Raw genomic sequence first — 21,530 nt, 5'->3', positions numbered from 1 at the left:
ATCCTTTACCTAAACAAGAACTACAACAGTATAATGGCACTCTGCCACTTTCAGACTTGACTTCACATGCCTGAAGAGTAAAGAGCCCTGGAATGCACCTGTTGACAGCAGAAGTTGTTCATCCAACCACAAACTTCCATTAAAACAATACCCTCAGAATCTAAACATGAACAATAGTTTTGTTGAATGTCCTACAAGTGAAAGGCACAGTTAAACTATTTTTTGATGCTACTCACAGTCTCTTCTTGTCTATCACTTGCTTTACTCGGATGGCTCTTTGTTCAGAATACAGCTTGCACACTCCTGTTCAAGGCAGCAGTAAACAAAATTTCAGGTTAAAAGAGCAAGAGTCCTTTCTCGGAAAATGCAATCATCCATTTGTAACTATTCAGTAAACACTAAGTACTTTTTAAGTAATCTTCAATGAAGTCCAAGACAGCTGTTCTGTGCTCCTTCACCTGAGCAGACTGGACACCCTTGTGTGCTGAAATACAAAAGAAAAATATAAAACCATCTTTTAACTTTTTTACTGAATTCCACAACAGTTTGCACTATCAGTTGATATGCAAGTTATATTCAAAAGCCTAGTTACATTTTATATATGTTATATATTAGTATTTATTTTAAACATAGCTATATTTAAATATATATTCTCTAAAACAGCAAGTCATTACAACAAACCAAAAACTGAAAATAACTAGTGTCCTATAGTATTTTTATATATGCCAGAATTCTATTATGTAATTTAAACTCTAAACAGGAATAGGCAACATCTAGCTAAGAACAGCAAACAGATCTAGACATTTAACATGCTTAAATTATTGAACTTGTTCAAATTTTCCAGTGTACAGACTATGTGGAAATTTTTGGGGATTTATTGTGTCAAACATCCTTTTAATTCACATATATAGATATTTTTCATTTTTATACCATGCAGTTCCCATGCATGACTGACATTCAATGATACTGAATAACGCTACCACCATGTTTAGATGGCATTTTAAAACTGATGAAAACCTTCTGTATATCAATAAAATTGAGATGCAGAAAGTCAGCTTGAAAACAGCAACACAGAAATTCTCTCTCTACCACTTTCACAAGATAGTATAGTAAAGGTATGATCCCACATTCAAGTTGTCAAAAACACTTACCAGGACTCTGTTAAAGTTATTTAATTATCTCAAACTTGGAAGTATTATACCTGTAAATACCTTACAGGTAGACAAGCTAGCAAAAGACAAGCATCAAATACAGAGGGCTTTGGTTTAGGCCTCTGTGCCACAGTGCTGAATTACCACTCAAGTAGCAAATATTTACAACTATTTTTAACACTTATTAACTGGTGTATTTGAACAACAAAAGTCTATGTTCTGGCTTCTCTTTCCACTATCATTAAAGAAAATGGAATTAATGTATTGGAATTACTGAACTAATCAGCCAATGGGATTACACCAAAGCAAACAAAAAGGCAACGAGACTTCCCCAATCTTTTTCCTAAAGCATTTAAGATTCACCATTATTTACCAATATTCAGCACTACCTTAGCCTTTATCAACAACTGAAAAAAACATGTAAGAGCTGCTTAGTTTACCTTCTGTTCTGAGCTGATGAATGGCATCTGCACACGTTCTCATAAACACCTGGGCATCTTGATCTATCTGGTCACGCTCTGTATCCGTCATTCTCACAAATTCAGACATAATATGGCTGAGAAACAAGACAAACTTGTTCCTTAAAAAATCCCCAACATAAAATCCACACCTTAGACCTTCTGCCGACTCACCATCTTTGTGAGAACATTTCTGCAACATTGATTTTCACAGAAAAAGTAATAAGAAGTACAGTAACTACCGCTGATAAAATGCCACTCCTATAAAGTGGAGGCTTTTTTTAGAACACTTTTACTAGTAAAGTAGGTAGAAAAATCAGTATCTCCTATCATCTTGTACATAACCAAACACAGAGCAGATAAGGAGAAAATACAACTAGAAAATATATCATTGCCCTTGGTACTTCTTCCAAAAAAGTGTCCTAAAAACACAAAAAAAATTAAGATAATGGAATAGCTCCAATACTGAAAGAAGTACAAAAAAAAGGAACTTATTTTACTTAAACATGTTTTCATTATCCTAATAACAGTGCTTCATTTTTAAAGTAGCTGTACTATTAAACTGTGAATTCAAACTAGAGGAAGAATACTGGAAAATAATGCACAATTTTAGTATCAAATTAATTGCAATATTTATCAAAACCTGTTCCCACTGTTTATTTCTATTTTAGATTATATATTACACATTTAATATTTTCTAATGCTAATATATCATTTATTTGCTAAATTAATATAAATGGAGGCCTGTCCTTAAAATATTAATTCACTGTAGGTAACCAGCAGAAAAGCATAATGTATAAAGTTATTTAACAATGTTTCCACAGGCACGGGTGACAGGATGATAAAACTGCTACAGCAAAAAAAAGTCCATCTTGGGTTTCCTGATGATGTAGTGATCACACCCCATTATATCTGCTTTTAAAAAAGGAAAGAAAACCTTAACTCATACCTACATTTGAAATTATTACTTTTATATGTGAGAATTTCCTCATGTGTAATGCAACTACATTAATGAAGTAATACAAGTAAAAAGAGAGGATCTTCAATATTTAGCCTGATACCCTTAGAGATCTCTTACACACTTCACTGCAATAATGCCAAAGCTCCCCTGTGTCTGCTGCAATCCCAGTGGAGGAATGCCCACAATCCCATCTCATCAATTCATCCTACACAAACCCAGCAGCTTCTTCCTTCATCATCAATGTACTGCAAGCACAGGTCCACATCTCCACAAAGCTTTAAGTATACTCTAAAGTCTTTGATTATTATACCAAAATCTCTTCATTCCCATCTCATATTACTGGTTTTACATTAAAAACACAGCATATAGTTCATCTGACTTGAAAATTAGTTTCTGCTTATTGCTCAGCTAGTACACAAGCACAGATTAGCAAGCAAACAGTAAGACAAACTAATTTTTCTTAATAGAAGTAATAGTCTATATTTTACATGTTTGTTTCTAAAACTGCCATATATTTGACATCTAAATATCAGAGCTTTTTCCCCGCTCTGGTTAAAACTACTCCAAATGTCATAAAATTATGCTTTATTCATTAGAGAAAATCAGCCATATGTAGTGTTTCCATTTATCTTTTAGCAGCTGCATTGCTCTCCTTTGTTCAGGACAGAGAGGTTTCATAAATTTGTGGCAAAATCCCTATCACAGCCATAATCAGTGATTTTCTAAGCTGTAACTCTAAATCACACTTTGTGAGAAAGCAGCTTCTGAATGATGAAAGATTTGAAATTGCCTGATTTTAGAAATAGGTGATAAGAGAGGATTTCCCCAACTTGGCTGACATAATGACAGTCACAAATCCAAGGTAAGATAACTCATATAGTTAAATATATTGGGTCAGACCTCTCCCCTAGTTCCTCTGCACAGCTTGTATAGGTATTTCTGTTGCTAGTCTGTTGGATAAGCAAGTTCTAAGCACATGTAAAGCCAGGAAATCCATTCCTACATCCATCTCCACACAGGCCAAGACAGAAGGGGACCATTAAGACCATCCGGTATGGTATAATTCATAATGCCATTCAGTGAGCTCAGCCTAGAGAGTTACTTCAGCATTTTGGGGCACATAGATTTAGGTGGGAAATAAGAATGGGGTAACAGCTGTATGATGGCTCCTTGACAAAAAAAATTCCACTCTTCTATTTCAGATTACGATAATAAATTCTGGCTGGTCTGCTACTGAACAGGATATAAAGTTCTTGTAGTTTTAAGTCTAGCTGCTTGTACCCTTCCCAGCTTTGCAGTATTTGCAGAGCCCTACACTTTCTATGCACTTTTAAACATAAGAAGGCAAAATAAAGATTACAAAACTCAAACCAGAATATTCTTTGAAATCAGACTTAGAAATAAATATGAAAAAACTTGCCTCAGGAACATTTCATTTTTTTATTAACAGTTTAACTAGTGGTAGTCTAGTGATACACTGAGGATAATTGCAACAGCTTTTTAACATTGGGAACCAAGTTGTTAAGTTACTTTTCCTAGTTGCTTATAGAAAAACAGGGTAGATCAAATTCTTAAATAGGAGTTTCACAGCTTCAAAGCTAGCAAAATGCAGCTTAATTCAGTAAACAAGAAACAGAATACTTTTCCTTTTATAACTGCTTACAGCTTACATAGTGTCTGGTACCAGTGCTTTTGAACTTGAGCTGGTCAAGCCACTCAGAGGGAAGGATACCTGAAACCCAACCTCCTTGGGAAGGCAAGAATGGAGTCATACAATCACATCCCATTATGTCAGAACACATATGGCATCCACTAGTACTAACAGGGTACTGAAGTCTCCACTGCACTCCCCAGTAAATCTGCACATGAAGATTATACTGAAAATCCATTTAATCACCATCCTCTACCAGAAGAGAAACCATTAATTAAAATAAAACAGGCCAAAGAAAACCAAAACCACATAAAAACATCAAACAAAAACCAACACAACAGAAAAAAAAATCCAGCTGTGTCTTGTATGTCAGAGATACAAATGCATGCTCAGAAGTGCAGTGGCAGTATCACAGCAGTGGACTGTTCATCACTAAATCAAGAAGGGCTAAGAAAATCAGGTTTTTCAGAAGCAATCAGAATAATTAGCCAAGATATACACAGATAAAGAATGGAGAAAGGAAGAAAATAAATTCCTCTGAACTTTCATCCTTGCCAATATGAGAGCAACTCATAAGAAACTTGGGCTAGAAGGCAACTTGGTTTATTTGTCACTTTTAACAGTGGGTGAAGAGTACAATGAAGACAGTGACCATCAAGTGGGCAGATTTCACCAGTCTAGAAAAATGAGTAGGTGAAATTGCAAAGAAAATGTAAACCTAAAAAGGAATAGACAAGAATTCAGATGAACTAGTAGTTTTCATCTAGAAATTACATTATGATAATTTGCAATTCTGCCCTTAATGAAAAGGAAGAATAGGCAATACAGTGAGAGATTAACTGAGCTTTGCTGAGCTCAAAGAGAAAGATCAGAATACAAAGTGCAAATTAGTTCTGATTTCTATTGAGAAGTCTAAAGGAACACAGCATGCAGGGACACAGAAAAGGATCAAGCACAGGATGAGACACAACTGGGAAGGGATGCCAGTGATAGCAAGAGATTGCTCTGCAAACATTACTGTAAGAAACACTTAAGAATGTGGTCTTGGCCTGTTACTAAACAGAGAAGTAAAATTATATGCATTGTATGAATTAATTCTAGATGTTTATTGCTTTGTTTTGGTCTTTTTTGCACTAACTTTCATCATTAATGTCACTTGAAAACTGCAGTTACTATTCCTTTTAGCTTACTGCTTTTAAATCACCTGGGCCAAATTTAATATCTCTGTCATTTTAAAAAGATCATAATTCTTTGTTGACATTACCATCAGGCTGCTGAGTGAACAGTGTGAGAGAGAGAGAGCTACATGAACCAGGTCATAGCACAAGTGTACCTGAAGGTGCAGTGGCTCCTGGGACAACACTGAAGGTAAACTTGGTGAAGTGCATATCCTTCCTATCTGTGTGACAAAGCTGTGCTCTTGAACAGAACTAACCGACTTCCAAAAAAGCCCAGGGCGTATGCACATTCATACAGTGGGCAGAGACAGGAGACCAAGCCCTGGAATAAAATGGGAAATGCATCAAATGACAAGATGTCCTCACTGCCAAGAACAAGGAGAGAATAAGCAAATGACAGACTGATAAAAAGAAAAAGGTTAGCAACTATCTTTGAAAATAGGGTTAAAGGGACAAAAAAAGCTCAGAACACTTGTAGACCACTCACTCTAGAAAAAATACAGGAATAAATAAGCAATATTTAAGCACTTGGGAAAGAACAGAAAGATTACCAGTACCCAAGATGTATCAGCAGTACATCATAGGCAGTGCAATTTACTGCTGGGATGCAGTAACAGATCTTTACTGTTGGATAGATGAAAAGCAATCACTCCTGTGTTTTGGTATGGCTGTTGTTATCATCCCAAATAACATTTTCATAAGCTACCAATGAATAAATGAGTTAAAAGAAATAAGCACCATATGAATGTGAAACTGCAAAGTTGAACTTGGGGGTAGTTATATACCAAAACAGAAGGAAACACTGAGTTGTGTTTCACAGGATTTTGTCCCAAATCTGATGCTATTTAATATTTTCATTAATGATTCAGCAGAATGGACTATATACTTACTAAACTTTCAGATGTATAAAGTTAAGCAAATTAAAACCATATCAAGAGAACAAGACTTCAAAACAATATTGCCTGGAGAAATGACACAAAGAATTTCAATAGGGAATGGTCAGAAGCTGTTTGCTGCAGCAAGAACAATTATCTGAACCCACAGAGAATGGGAAACAACTGATTAGGGAACAGTTCTTCAGAAAGTCATCTGGGATCATATTGTATCATAAACCAAACACAACAACATGTTGTTGCATAAACAATCATCATTACAATGGGATACTTTATTCTAGTAACATGGATAGGGGAACAGGAAAAAGCAGAATGAGAATATGAAATCTTCACAGAAAGAAGTATTTAAAAGCAAGGAAAACACTAGTCATTCTCTTTTTGGATGTTGCAGCCATGGTCCTTCCAGCCTAACATTTCTATGATCCTATTTTGCTGGCAAAGCACAAGGAAGCAAAGCCAATGTTACACTAGCTTTTGGAATTAGTAATTATGCTGTTACATAAAATATCTTCTGCTTACTAATCCAATGAAGGTAACAAATCTAGAAGAAAAAACTGATTTTCCTCCAACAATGTATTACAAAAGAGAGAGAAGCAATAAGCAGAAATAAATCAGTTGTAAAATAATATTTTCCCAACTTACCACCTGCAGATCCTGCCTTGCAAATCCATACAGAAATGCTCCCATGTGTTAAGCGAACATACAAATATGTATAACCTTAGCCGCAAATACAGCAGTCACATCTTTCCCTTTGAGCATCTAGTATATTTAAAACTGTTTGATTTCTTACTTAACTAAGTTCTATGCCTTTTCATTTACTGTCTTTTTCCATACAAAGGCTGTCTGACATAAATCCAAGCTAAAAGGTCCTCAATTCAAATGAGAAAACATTCCATAACAACTTTTACGTGTTTTTTTGGTTTTTTTTAATTTCAGACTTATGGCGTGAAAGCCTCGGCCACTAGAATAGGCAATACAGGCAAACTCGAATTAGCATTTTCAGTTTTGTAAAATATTGGTGAGATATTCCAGAGTGCTACTATAAAAAAATACTATTTCTGAAATATGAGATACTAATTCCGTGTAATTTAAAAATAAATAAATAAATAAATAAATAAATAATTTGAAAATAATTCCCTGGATAACAGAAAAATACACTCCTCCAGGAATGACGTCTTTATAGATCACCTACATGTTTTACTATCTCAATACAAGAAAGCAGGCCTTACTTCTTGTAAAAATGTGACTAAGTCAAGAAAAGAATGCAGCCTGGAGTACAGGAGTCAGTAAAACACTATTTTTAGAGTCCTTTAATAGCTACTTCTTTTATTGTTAAATACAAAGAAACACTCTCCACAAAACGCTGTGTATGCATTCAATTATTTTCTATTAAGTGGCAAATGCTGTAACTGATTTATTGCCTTGAGACAGAGAAAGATAAATGCTAGGGCAAGAGGCATAATTACTGGGCGCTAACATCACTTTTCAAGACAGAAAGATAATTTGTTAATAATTTTTTTAAGGTATATTATTTTCAATTAACAACAAATGTTCAAGTACTTAACTGTACAGAAGGACCACAGAAGCATGTAATGAAGATACATCAAAAGCCACCCCCACCAAAAGCAGCCTTTCTGGTGGAAAAAGGGACATTTCTATTCAGAAGTCATCTACACTACACTGATCAACTACATAAGTATCTCTGCAGTTGCAAAACACAATTAATTGGATGTCTAATAATTCCAGATGGAAAGCTCTTCTCTCAAGTATTTTTAAGTATGAGGTGTTCTGTGATAAAAATCTAGAATTCTCACAATTCCTTTCCAATTAAACATTCTCATTAGAACAGCAGGAATAATGATGGAATTAAAATACCTAAACCTTTCTTCAGAGAAACTGAAGGCTGTGAAGGAATCCCAAGAGGATCATTTCAAATTTCCAGGTGTTAGGGCACTACAACTAGTTCCTTGAAGTATATTTAACACAAACATATGAATTACCTTGGTGGTTCAGTGATCAAAAACATGAAGGAGTTGATGATGAAAAGCAAAGGCACAAGTCCTTCACAGATGAGACATGAGACAAGTTAGCAAAGACTGAAGATGGGATCTTCTCCTAACACAGTGTGAAAGGCAGTGTAGGAAAGCACTACAGAAAATGGACTGAGAAGAATACAGAATGTGTAGCAGTCAATATATTAAGAATGGGACCTCATCTGAAATCCTCATCTGAAAGGAGTTATTGCTTAATAAGAAAAAATTAAAAAGTACCCACGTCTTGTTAACAACTTCAGGACTCAAGAGTCCCTGTCTTCTTTCCAGGAAAAGTGATTAACTCGTGTGCACTGGTTTTGCTTGGGATAGAATTAGTTTTCTTCCCAGCAGCAAGAATGGGGTTTGTGTTTTGGATTCGTATTAGAAACAGTGCTGATAACTCAGGGATGTTTTTGTTATTGCTGGGCAGGGCTTACACAGAACCAAGGTCTTTCCTGCTCTGCATCCCACCCCACCAGTGAGGAGGCTGCAGGTGCACAAGGAACTGAGAGGGGACACATCCAGGACAGCTGACCCCAAGTGACCATATGGATATTCATATGGCTTCATGCTCAGCACATACAGCTGGGGAAAGAAAAGAGCAAGGGGGGAGCATTTGGAATGATGGGCATTTGTCTTCCCAAGTCACTGTTACGTGTGATGGAGCCCTGCTGAACATGGCTGAACATCTGCCTGCCCACGGTGAATAATTTCCTTGCTTTGCTTGGTATGTGGCTTTTTCTTTCCTTATTAAACTCCCTTTATCTCAACCCATGAGTTTTCTCACTTCTACTCATCTGATTTTCTCCCCCATCCCACTATGGGGGCATTGAGTCTACAGAGCCACTCGCTCACTAATAAATTCCTTATCATGGAAGGCAAAAACCTTACCTGTAAGAGAAAGGAAATAAATCCTAATAAACAGGAGAGGATAAAGGTGCAGTGGCCTGTACACCAGCAAGCTTAGATCACTACATCACGAATTTCATGCATTTTGCCACTTTGCATTTTATAGGTAATAGTCAAATCAAGAAGAAGGTGAATAAACAACTACTAATTCAGTTTAGGTATTTTCGTTAAGTAGTTGAAGTTTGATAAAATAGGTCAGGGCCTTCGTTTCAAATACCCACTCTTCCAACTGACTTTCTCATTGCTAAAAATTTTCCTCTAAAAATGAATTAAAGACATCTCCTCTGCAGAAGGATATTTCATGTATGCCAGAAATAAAAACTCCATTATTAAAGAATCCATAGTCTTCAAAGGTAAGGTCAAAGAAGCAATCAAGAACCTGGTTGTAACACATTATGAAGAAGTTTCAAAAGGCACACAATAAAACAACTTGGTAACTCAAAAGCTCAATTTCACCAATACATTGTCCTATAGCTGGGAGAACAAATAGCAGGACTGACAAAATACAGAGTAGTAATTCTGTTAATGAAATTTGACATCTCCTATATAAATTTCAGCACAGTCTTTTAGTATTAAATTGTTCAAAAGCTGTCCCCATTACTTAAGTATTGAAGAGTTGTTAAAACTGCTGTCTTGAGTGAGACATCTGCTAAGACTGCAAGACTGACAGCACACATACTGTGATGCTCTTTGCATCCATGAAGCAGAACAGCACAAATAATCCAATATGGAATTTCACATTTTTATGTCAAATTAAACAAACACTTTAAGTTTGACCATTAAGAACAGAATCAATTGCAATCATAGATCAGATATGCAGAATTATTTTATGGTTTAACAAAGGAAATTACACTTCTTTGCTCTCCTTAATTAAGACTTGGGTAGGGGGAGAGGAAGGTGAAAAGTACTGGGAATTACCATTATAACTTGTTGCAACTTATTTACAAAAAGAACATTAAAAATTTATGGAAATCAAAATAACCTAGACACACTTTTACTCTAACCACTTCCACTGTATGCACAGTACTGTTAATAAAATACAAACACTACCCAAAATTTAATTGCTGCTGACTGCTCTTACTGGAATTATTTGCAGTTTCACAACCTCTGCACACACAAAGTTTTCATACAGTACACCCAGTTTTGCCAGTATTAAATTGCTGGCACCACCTAGTGTTGTTCATGCCCTATTCCAATAGGCACTGAAAAGCAGAGAACCAGGCATAACACAGAGCTGTGCACTACTTCTGCTTGCTCCTTAGAAAAGCATCCCTCATCCACCTCACAGAACTGTGCACACCCAGAGCAGCAGTTTCACCAGCACTGACTGAAGAGCTCCCACGGCCTCTCACTTAGCCAAAAGAAGCCACCTTCCTTAACTCTTGTGGAGACAAAAAAGGGTGCCAGAAGTCTTCTGATAACTTACTCAGAACACACTTTGATTCCACTGATGAGGTAGTATTACTATCACTGTGACAGACCCTTTCAAGATCAGAGACGTTTCTCAGAAAAACTGTTTCTCCAATATGGACTGAGCCTAAGGAATAGCAGATGGCTCATCTCTCTTTTTCTGGGAAAAGAATATCTGGATAGCACTTCTATTTGATATCTAGGAAGCTTTTAACACAAAATTATTTTAGGCTGCATTTTATCTACCTTGATTGAAGCAACAGCTCAGCTTTAGTCAGGGTTGTGTCAGAACTGGAATGCAGACAGGGCTGATTCACCAATTTGTATGTAACAAAGTTTCACTACAGAACAAATTTTACAGTTCTTAAATGCTACAATGATTTGTACTCAGTTCACCAAAATACAAGCTGCATTAACATTCAGATCTTATGATAACTTGACTTAGTATCTGGAGACCAGAAGATACTATTTTTTTCTTACAAACACCAACTTGTAAATTTGTGTTTTGGTCTTCTAAAAGTCCTACTACTAAAGTTACCTACAGGTAAACAGATAACAGTAGTTTTGAATGCTTCCTAGTGGCTGAAGAGAATCAAAACTTTCTTCACACAATAATAACTACCAAAGTCTTTGTCACAGAAAAACTAATCTTGTGCTGACGTCCTCTAGCACCATCTTCTCACTGAATTCCTTCATCTGGAATTCACATTCTAGAGCCTGAAGAGTTTCCATCATTGTCCTCCAGGACCTGCTGATGCTACTGGACTTTGGCCTGACAGGTAGGCTTAATATCAGAGAGTAAAAGGGAAAACCTGGATCACCCTGCTGTCCCAGGAACCCCTTCAGAAACTTACTCTGCAGGTCCTTAAAACGTGTGGGACTTTGACTGTCAGGCTGTTTTCTTTCAGAACTCACTCCTAAGAGTCAGAAATCATCTTCAGATTCTGAGTCTCATTTTATTCAGGCACCCTGTTTTCTTGTGACAGCACTATTCTTTCATCTTATAGTGGTTTACAGTAAGCCAATTAATAACAATCTCTGCTTTGGCTTCAGTCATTATGCCTATGGGTTTTAAAGCTGTTCACTTTATAAACATTAAGATAAATAAATAAAAAATAGATAAACCCATTTAAATACAGTGCACACTTACCTGTAAGCATTAATATAATCCTTTCTGTGTTGTAGAAGAAAATCTTTCAGCTTTCCAATATGAGAAATCTAAATTAATAGAAATCATAATTAAATTTCAGATAACGATTTATTTTATGTTTTAAGTTTAGTATTCTTTACTTCCAACATGAATTCATAAATTTCTTAATATATCATTAAATAGAATAATAAAATTTACTCTTTTTTACTAGAATTTTCAGATTTTCCAAGCAATCAATACATAAAAATAATCTAAGAAAGATCTGTTGTATTGAAGTCCAGCTTGGAGAATAGCAGTAAAAATACACGTCTTCTTCCCAAAAAGCATAAACTAAATGGTAAGTATAACTACAATACTAAATGTTAAAAATATTAAACACGGTAACACAAAACATTATCTAAATTCTCAATCCAGAATTTAATGTACATTTTGGAAATAAATTCATTTTGGAAGACCACATAAGAAATTTTTCAATTCTTTGCTGACCAGGTATACACATTAAATTCAGCTATCAAAACTCGTATGGCAAGGTACTAACCCTCTCCCTTCTACTTTTCCCATAATACAGTGACCAGTTTGTGCCCAAACTAAAGTAGTATCTCTGCTGATAATCATTAGTAATCTTTGCCAGATCATACATCCCAATTAAATTTCCATTTCTAAATTTCCACCTCATTCTGGGTAACTTATACTATAAATCACTTTATTTTCTTTTTAAAGAAATATTTACAAAGATCTTTTGGAAAGCCAAAAAAAAAAAAATCTGAAACAACTTCTGCAAACTTCAGTCTGATTTAAAAGATTTGGTGTAGCATAAGACACTGCTTATTTTAGAGAATGGAGGAACTACAGAAGTGTATCTTCATTCACCAGAGAAATGAGAAGACATGATTAGTAAACAGAAAAGGGAAGAGAATTCTATACATTAGCAGTATATATTTTCCAATGCAACTTTTAAAACTATATGCTCAAAGAGTAATTAATAATTCAGTGTAGGCAAAGCATGCAAGGAATTTTACAAAACAAAATTTGGTTTTGTTTACAATAAACACAGTTTACTCCATGTATCTGAGAAAAAGTAACTGTTCAGAAACTGTTCAAGTCTTAAAATCCCATTTTCATGCAATTGATCTTTGCAATTAAACAAACAAACAAACAAAAACATAGAGAAAGAACATAGAATAGTTTGGATAAATAGAAGATTAATTCCCCCAATTATTTTTTTTTTCAAAAGCAGCTCTGTGAGAAGAAGTGCAAGGAAAAAACATACTTAGTAAGACCACAATAAATTGTACAATTTGAAACAATTGTAAGTATTTCCTTGTGCAAATAAATAAGCCTCCATTTCCATATTATTATTATTTGGTAGGTTTCAGTTTTACTCTAATTCATCATATTGAATATGGATTTTCCCAGTCTTCATGTTTAAAGTTTTCTTTAAAAAACCCAGGAAAATTCGTCCCACTCATAGCAAACTGAGTTCTGTCAGTACCTTCAGGAGTTTCCCAAAATGTGTTAGCACCATTACACACAAGGAGGGAAATACTGCAATTGCTACAAGACCGAGGCACAAAGGGTAAGCTAAACCATTCTACAGATGTTCCTTCTCATCGCCACTTATTATTTGTACAGTAATCTCCTTCTCAGCTCAGATTTGGTATGTCATCAAATTTGCTGAATAGATAAATGAAGCTTGACTATGAAAGCAAAACATCTAAAACAGTTATACAGTGTTCCAGTGGAACAATAATTAATATGCAGAAAGAAGTACTACAGAGGACAAAACAAATGTGAAATAAGAAACATTTCAAAACATTTACATTAATGCACAAGAAAACACTAAAGTAGAATATAGATAAGCAAAATTTTGTAAGCAATAAATCTTAATATTTCTGCAATAGCTACAATTTAGGAGTGATTAACAAGCAGAAAGAATCAGGATGACAAGCAAGAGCACTGTCTTACAGTAATTAATTCATCTAGTCACAAAGAGCATTCTATTTAGGCTAAAATTGTCATCATGTGTTTGAATTGCACTGACCCCACTTTGCCTCTCCTTCATTTGTAAAGCTATTTTCATGAATTTAGAATGACACCATTATGCCCATACTCACATCAGGCTCTTAGTTCCCAAGATTTGCATCAGAAGTGAGACTTCTTGTTTAAGTTTCCCTCAAATTCTAACAGCATCTTCTGCAATCCTGCACTGCAGATATTTCTTCTGCCTTTTGTTACCATGTACTACTGGCATAGCTTTGAACTCAATTTGTCATAACCACATGAACAAAATTAACTTTTGTTATTAAAAAGATGGTCTCACTAGTATTAAAGTGAGGAAATTTTCATTTTATTTTAAAAAATTGATTGGTGTTTTGTATGATGTTTGACTTTTTTGTAGACACAAAATATTCCTCATTATACAAACAGAAATCTTGACAGTATCTCCAGTGTCACCAACATGCAATTATTCTGGTGTTATCAGAGACCCACCATACACTCTTTACAAAGTTATCAAGCTTCAGCCTAAAGGGAATAAGGCTTCTCCCTATTACAACTGAGTGGTTTTATTAGAATCCTATTGCTCTTATTATTGTTAAATTATTGTCTAACTCCCGGTTTTACTGATTACCAACATCTGTACATCACTTCTTGCTTCAGAATGGTCCTTTCCCTTAAAAATTCTGCTTCCCTGCATGTGTGTTTGACTTTAATGTTAGTAATTCTATCTATCTATCTATCTATCTATCTATCTATCTATCTATCTATCTATCGTAGCCCAGAAAAATAACCCCAATCTTTTATTTCCTTCTCACAAAGCAGTTCTGAATTTGTGGAACCCACAGCTTTCCTCTGCATTTGTTCCAGTTTGTATGCATCCACTTCCAATGCAAATGACTAGAAAGGCACTTACTGGTATTGGTTGCCTTTTAACAATTTCTGCTGGAAACACCTTTTTTTGTACTATTTTTTCTAGATCCCAGCATGTATATTGCTTTTACGCCACAGGTCCATGGCTTTTTCCTTATTAATTTAGTCTAGAGTCCATGACTAAACCATTTCTCATCTATCACATAATCACATGACAAATCCACACTTTTTGCTAGTTTTCTTTTTATTAAGATAGCTAAAGAATGTTTTAACTTTAAGAGGGTTTTAACACCATTAGCTACTCATTGTGAATTTGGCCAAATCTAACTTTATCTCTGTAAAAAAAGTCTTCCCTTCTGCACCAGTTTTCTTGGCCAGTCTATCTTTCTAATCCTGCTTTCCACTGCCTCTAGGGTAAGTTTTTGTATCTTCTCTAATTAATCTTTCAAGTAGATCTAGTAGAATTTTAAATCCCACTTGCATTTCAGCACACCCATTTTTCCACTCCATTTACCCATCCATCATAACTGCAATTTGCAATTTGCTCTACATGCCTGCTTTCAAAACATTTATACCACCAGTTCACACAGGTGTCAAAAGGATAGATGAGAGCAATTTGAAGCACAAACACATCTGAGTATTTGCCTCTTGTCATGGTTCTCACTCTTTGCATCTGAAAATTGACTTTTTCTGAAAGCCTGGAGCAGAGAAATAAGCCTTTCCTTCAACCCTGAAATAAAGAAATTATTTCCTTTCTTCCCCCTTACCCCCGCAGAGTTAGGAGGGCTTACAGAAAAGCCCTTTGTAGTTGTAGCACTCTTGCACTACACAACTAAACTTATCTTACAGGGAAGAACACTCCTGAGTTTCCAGGTAACTGTCATTTCTAAGGGAATCAGGGGAATAAAATACCTTTCCTCACAATATTGTGAGTTATATCATTACAGCAACAGCATCTTCTTGGGTTTCTGTTCACTACCAGAATATGGTGCCTTATGTTCCTTCTAACAATGAAGGTCACTTGGCAAACTCCAAGCTCTCCCTCTTCCCATTCCCACTGGCACTCCCTTAAGGGTCAATACCACGCCCCAAAACACTGAAATTACTTTTTTTTTTTAAATTACTCTTCTGGAAAGAACTGGTTTCTTTCATTTCAGCTTCACAAATACCTGTATCAGCATAATGGAAAGCAGGAGCTGAACAGCACCAGTAGGGAACTTCCTACAAGATGCATCTGCCATGAATAGATAAGGTATATTTAATTATAACCTAAAAAATTAATCATGATAACCACCTAAGCTCAGGTCCTGAATCTGGAGACTCCAGGTGTTATTTAAATACCCCCAAGTGTAGTTCTGATGATGGAAACCCAACTGATTCTCTACAGTAAAGCAGCACCAGTTTGCCACTATGTGGCAAACAAAAGCATCAACATCATGCAAGTGAAAAACACTACAAATTCACGAAAAAGCCTGAAACGTAACTTTTTTTAAGTTACTTTAGGTTCCAGTTTGCACTTGATCTTCACTGTAAACTATCTCTTTAATACATATATCTGTGTTTTATTGCCACTATAGATTTTTTAAACCACTCTTATTAAAATATAAAAGCAATTACTGCATCTAATGCAGGTCTGACACAAAAGGAAGCTGTGAATGGCTGCCATCTGCTACCACAGGTGGCATGCACAGCTCTATTTATACTAGGGGCCTGCACTAGAAATGGTAGATGCTCCTCTGCTTAGAGATTTTTCTAATGATTTCAGAGCAGGCTAAGTTGTTTAAAAAGATGAGAAACAGGAAACCATTGCCTCCAAAGCAGCATCTTGATGAGATGCCGAGACTTTAGAATGAAGATGCTGACTACACTTCCTTCAGTCTCTTGGCAATACATACAGCACTTCTTTCCACTCCCAACAAAGAATTGATCACTCATGAAACAGTAGGTTCCAATTTGCATGCATTTAACCCACTGCAAGAAGCAGCAGCATTGTTTACGATTAAAATGATTGGAGTAGGTTCCCGTGACATATTGTAGAGAGAATTCAACCATGCTGAATAGTCATTTTCATTGAACAAATATAGCATTTTATCAAATTTACTCTTCCATCAGAACAATGCACAACTATTTCCTACCATATAAAACTGACTGTTACACTTTGCGCTGTACTGCCACTCTGAATTTTTTAAAATGTTGTACTTTGTTAAAAGAATTACTTAAAACCAAAACATAACAGAAAGGCTTTTGTAAAAGTTGTGAGAGACACGGTATTTACTCATGACTAACAAGCACTGCTGACTATAGTACCATAGTAACCCTAAAAACAAGGGGGAAAAAAACCCTAAGCAAAATTTTACATTTAATTATCCAATATGTTTGAAAAACATTATCTCCAGTGTCTTACCTAAACAGATTCCATCTACAGATTCATTAAAAGGTGACTATATTCTACAAGCCCCTTTGCAAGAAGTGGAAAACTTAATATTGTTTTAATATTAGTATCTAGACACCAATTATGTTTTCAATTCCAAACATATAGTCAAGCTGAACATTCCCATTGCCAATTTCAAGAGAATTTCTCAGTTTCAGTAAGACATCAGCTTATGAACAGGAACTGCATGTTTCTACCAAAAAAAGTAGTCTCACTTCTAGGAGGAAATACCGTAATTAGTGCAAGAACTTGTTTTTCCAGTGTCTAAATCACATTAACAAAAAATTACAACAAAAAAATTACAAAAGAAAAAGGGAAATTTTCCATGGTTAGTGCATGTAATGAAGATAAGTGTTTTGACTTCCGGAAGTCTGGAGTAAAACCCAAACAGTATAGATACTATAAATGGGAGCACAATTTATATTAAATAAATTTGAAAATAAGAGCTTTGCCTCTTACCTGAACTGTTTCAGTTAAAACCTAGTTAGAAAAGTTTTGATGCAGAAATTACTCCTATAGTGACCATTTCCAGTACAAACTACCTTTGACTAGATATATGAACTTTTTAAAAATACAACACAAGACAGGCCAGGTTCCACACTGGTTGTATTTTACCTAGGTTATATTTTAAACACTGGCAGCCCATTGAATCAACACAGGCTCTTGCTGGATGTTGCTAAGAACTGACAAAATTTTTGCTTTTATACTGTTACCTGGATCCTACATTTCAGAACTGGAACTTTCAAAAGATGAAATTATGTAATTCGCTGGTACAGTGACATGTAACACAGATTAAATAAATTAAGTTAAACTAAAGTTTGAATCAGGAGCCGGAACTCTAAATTTAATCGTGTGAAGACTGCTCTTTAAAGGATTTGCTAGCGAGTTCCCAGCAAGCCATGAGGTGGAGCTGTGTCCCCAGGATTGAGGGAGGGACGCACTGGCTGCCTCCACACATCAACCGGCCAGTTTGCAGCTGATTTGTCTCTTGAGGGGATACATTTGGTTTAGGTTTCCCCAGCAAACGTGAAAGTTTCTAAAATAGGTCACGCAGATCAATTGCTCTCGTAACCTGAGACCCAAAAGAGCAAATAATATCTAAACTGTAGCGTGGGGGTGGCCCGGAGCTGGAAGCGGGGAGCAGGAGGCGAGGAGACAGCCAGCCTGGCTACCTCTAATCTCAGGAAAATTGTGACTTTGTTCAGTTTCTGTTTTATATCAGCATATATGTTACAGCAAGGGGCAGAAAAACATTTTTTATTGCATTTTATTAGTAGTCTTGCATTTGATGCAAAGGAATTAAACAAGAATGAGGGACCTCATGTTACGAAAATGTGTGGTATATGGGACAAGAACGTGAAAAACTGAATTAATTGAATTAAAAGCCATGAAAAGGAAGAGTGAGACTACTTGAAACTTCAAGGTAAAGATGGGACAACATTTTAAAAATATTCTTTGGAAGATGTTTAATATTATCAGTATTTTTCTAATTTAAAACAACACTTTTTTAAAAAATAAAATTAAAGCAAAATTTTAAGGAATCATTGCAGATTTCATTTGTCAGTTGTGGAATACTGGAAGTTAAAACCTGTCTGCAGAGTACCACAGGCAGCATTTGGTGCATATTAAGAAATCTTTAAACTGCAGTAAGAAGCAAAGCCAATTTCCTGACACCTGGTCTGGAGTACAGAACACTTTATTTTGCTTAATATCAAACTTTCAAAAAGGAAAAAGTAAAAAAGCAATGTCTTGTACATTTAAAAAAACAAAAAACAAAACCAGTTGGCTCTAAACAATTTTTTAATTTTTCTTTTGTTCTTGCTTTACTTAATATATTTTTATATATACTGTCTGTGGTTCAAAAATTATTTCACTGATTTATGTTACTGCCAGTTTACATTTAAATACTTTGCCTCTAACATGCACCTTAGATCTGCATTTGGTTATTTTTATTTTTTATTCATTGTTAATTACCCACAATAGGAAACTGTGTAGTCAATAACTCACTATCTCAAAATGTTAGGCTTTTAGGCTGATACTATCTTACTATGCTTTCCATAAAAATAATCCAGAATTAGTGTAAGATTCAGCCAAATATACCAAGAAAAAATTATTCTTGCAATTTTGTGACACAACTGCTAACATTTGTCATTCAAATCTCTTCTAATAAGAGTCAAACAAAAGTAAAATCCAAGAGATCAAAAACTCCAGTTTCCCACTGACCACAATAAAGACTGAAAGTACCCAGTATTATCACTAGGTTTCACTGGAGTGTTAGTTGGGGCTGATAAATGTTTTAAAAATGTGTAATGATACTGACAGCAAACTCCACCTGTACAGAAAAAATACTTTGAAGACACTGATTTTTATTTTCTTTTTAGGAAATTATCCTCAAATATATTGTATATCCTTAAAACTGTTTTTAATGCTTTGTACTTCCGGCATTTGTAAACAGAAGGGAAATAAAGTGTCATTTTTAGGGTAATTACTCAAAAATACTCAATTTCAACTCTGAACCAGAAAAAAGCAAAACACATAGACTTGAAGATAGAGCTCTGCATTAATGTTGTCATGGTTTCCTTAGCTCTTGTGGGAACACACTGGTTTGACACCATCACATACAGAAGCCCATCCAGATATTCTGAAAATGGTCTGTAGACAGTCAACAGAAACATGAGTTAACCTGAAAAAGTTAACAGTAGGTTTCTTACAATGTAGCATCGTGCTAAATGGTTTTAGTAATTAGTTTTCATTTACTGTCAGCAGCAACAAATACTTGCAATTAAAAAAAAAAAAAGAGCACAACATCTGATTTTAATAAAACTTACTATTTCTCTTTTTCTTGTTTATTGTCAAACTCTAATCATAACTTTCTTTCACATTTATATTTTTACACAATCATCCAAAACCTCATTGACTAAAATATATACCCCACAACAATTGTGTGGGATGTTTTGGTTGAGAGATACAAGGAAATTGGTCAAAATACTTATTTACAATAACTGGCCTTTACCACTGCTGTTGAAAATGCTCCATTTACAACCTTTCAGTAAATGCATTCAACGTCGCTTGTGTCTTTCTGTAAGAGATATTTTCCTTGTCCCTTGTTCTCACAGTCTGAGCTCATTTTAGTCGTATGTTTTCTTGGCTGAAAAATGTTCTATAATATAAAGAGAGACGTCCAGTCTCATTTAACAGATACTCAATAATAAATGGTTACTCTTCCTAACCATTATTATTAAACCTTTTGATTTTCTGAAAGGTTTTTGCGGTGCAATTCAGAGAGTTCCATGCACAAGTGCTTCACTTCGGGACCAAGCTGAATCTGTTTCAGCGTAAGCCAGTGCAGAGCACCGCAGGAGCTGGGCCCGGGGCAGGGGCCGAGCCTGGTGCCGGGCCTGACACCGGGACTGAGCCCGGGGCCGGGGCCGGGGCTGAGACCGGGACTGAGCCCGGGGCCGGGGCTGACACCGGACTGAGCCTGATGCTGGGGCCGGGGCCGAGCCCGAGCCTGGGGCAGGGGCCGAGCCTGGGGCCGGGGCTGACAGCGGGGCAGGGGCCGAGCCCGAGGCGCCGCCGCGGCCGAGCTGAGCCTCGCTCAGGCTCCACAGTCCCTCTGCCAGGCCCTTCCCACTCAGAACTCTATATTATCGATGTATTTACATTCATACTCACACACTGATATAGAGCACGAACCGACACAACACCTATTCTGTCTCAAAAATAGTATTCAGAGGGGCAAGTATTTCCCTGGATTTTCATCACTGGTACAATAATGTTCATAATGCAAAAATGCTTCTACTACGTTTCATCACCTTAATTTGTATTATATAGACTGAATATTACTTTAGTGATTGTTCTAGCATTTATACCAAATAAGTTTCTCCCCCTCTAAAGCACCAACACCCAGGCAGAAATGAGATGCTTATGAATCCTTATGTAAAGAACTTGTATAGATCAGGCACAAAAGCAATAAATAAATATACTGGAAATAAGCCAATTCTGTACACATTAAAATTTTAATCCAAGGGCTTTATGGTATCAGCATAAAAATTAAGACAAAGGGCCCTTCTGCCCCCTCTTCTCACGTAACAAGAAACCCCAAGAGCTGGATCCTCTGCCCTAAATGGTAGGAACTTCCTGGGCCCTGGTAACCACAAGTCCTTCCACACCTGATGCCGAGTGACTCGCTGAGGGAGGCACCCAAATCCTCAGGAAACCCAGACAGAGCTTCCCCATCAGGCACACACATCTCCTCTGCCCCACTTCAAATGCTCTACTTCACTGCCTTTTCTGAGCAAACCACTACTCCTTTGTTAGAGCACTTAGGAAATAGAACCATACAAAAAAATACCTCCTCCATCTCCAGGGAAAATAACTCTTCTCTACTAGTCCTTATAACAGCAAACTAAGGTGAGGAAAAATATAGTCACAAGA

General features: G+C 36.0%; 1 protein-coding gene across 4 annotated transcripts in view; it reads right to left on the bottom strand.

The window, feature by feature from the left end:
• STX18 (syntaxin 18) overlaps positions 1-21,530 on the bottom strand; it is a 57,506-nt gene that overhangs the window by 12,188 nt on the left and 23,788 nt on the right. For 3 of the 4 annotated variants that reach the window (XM_005517844.3, XM_088056393.1, XM_088056394.1), the window contains 4 exons: positions 11,795-11,862; positions 1,592-1,707; positions 407-484; positions 237-303 (listed from right to left, as the gene is read on the bottom strand). In XM_005517844.3, coding sequence (XP_005517901.1) covers positions 237-303; positions 407-484; positions 1,592-1,707; positions 11,795-11,862 — 329 coding nt within the window. Of the gene's footprint in view, positions 1-236; positions 304-406; positions 485-1,591; positions 1,708-5,554; positions 5,722-11,794; positions 11,863-21,530 lie in introns of those variants that run through there. The other variant, XM_088056395.1, reaches the window with a different exon arrangement.

The sequence above is a fragment of the Pseudopodoces humilis genome, chromosome 6, assembly GCF_049639895.1.
Source record: "Pseudopodoces humilis isolate 2021_Gansu_Grassland_sample_001 chromosome 6, ASM4963989v1, whole genome shotgun sequence".
Taxonomy (NCBI): domain Eukaryota; kingdom Metazoa; phylum Chordata; class Aves; order Passeriformes; family Paridae; genus Pseudopodoces; species Pseudopodoces humilis.
The sequence above is the reverse complement of the archived record's forward strand: the minus strand, read 5'-3'. Positions and strand labels throughout refer to the sequence as shown.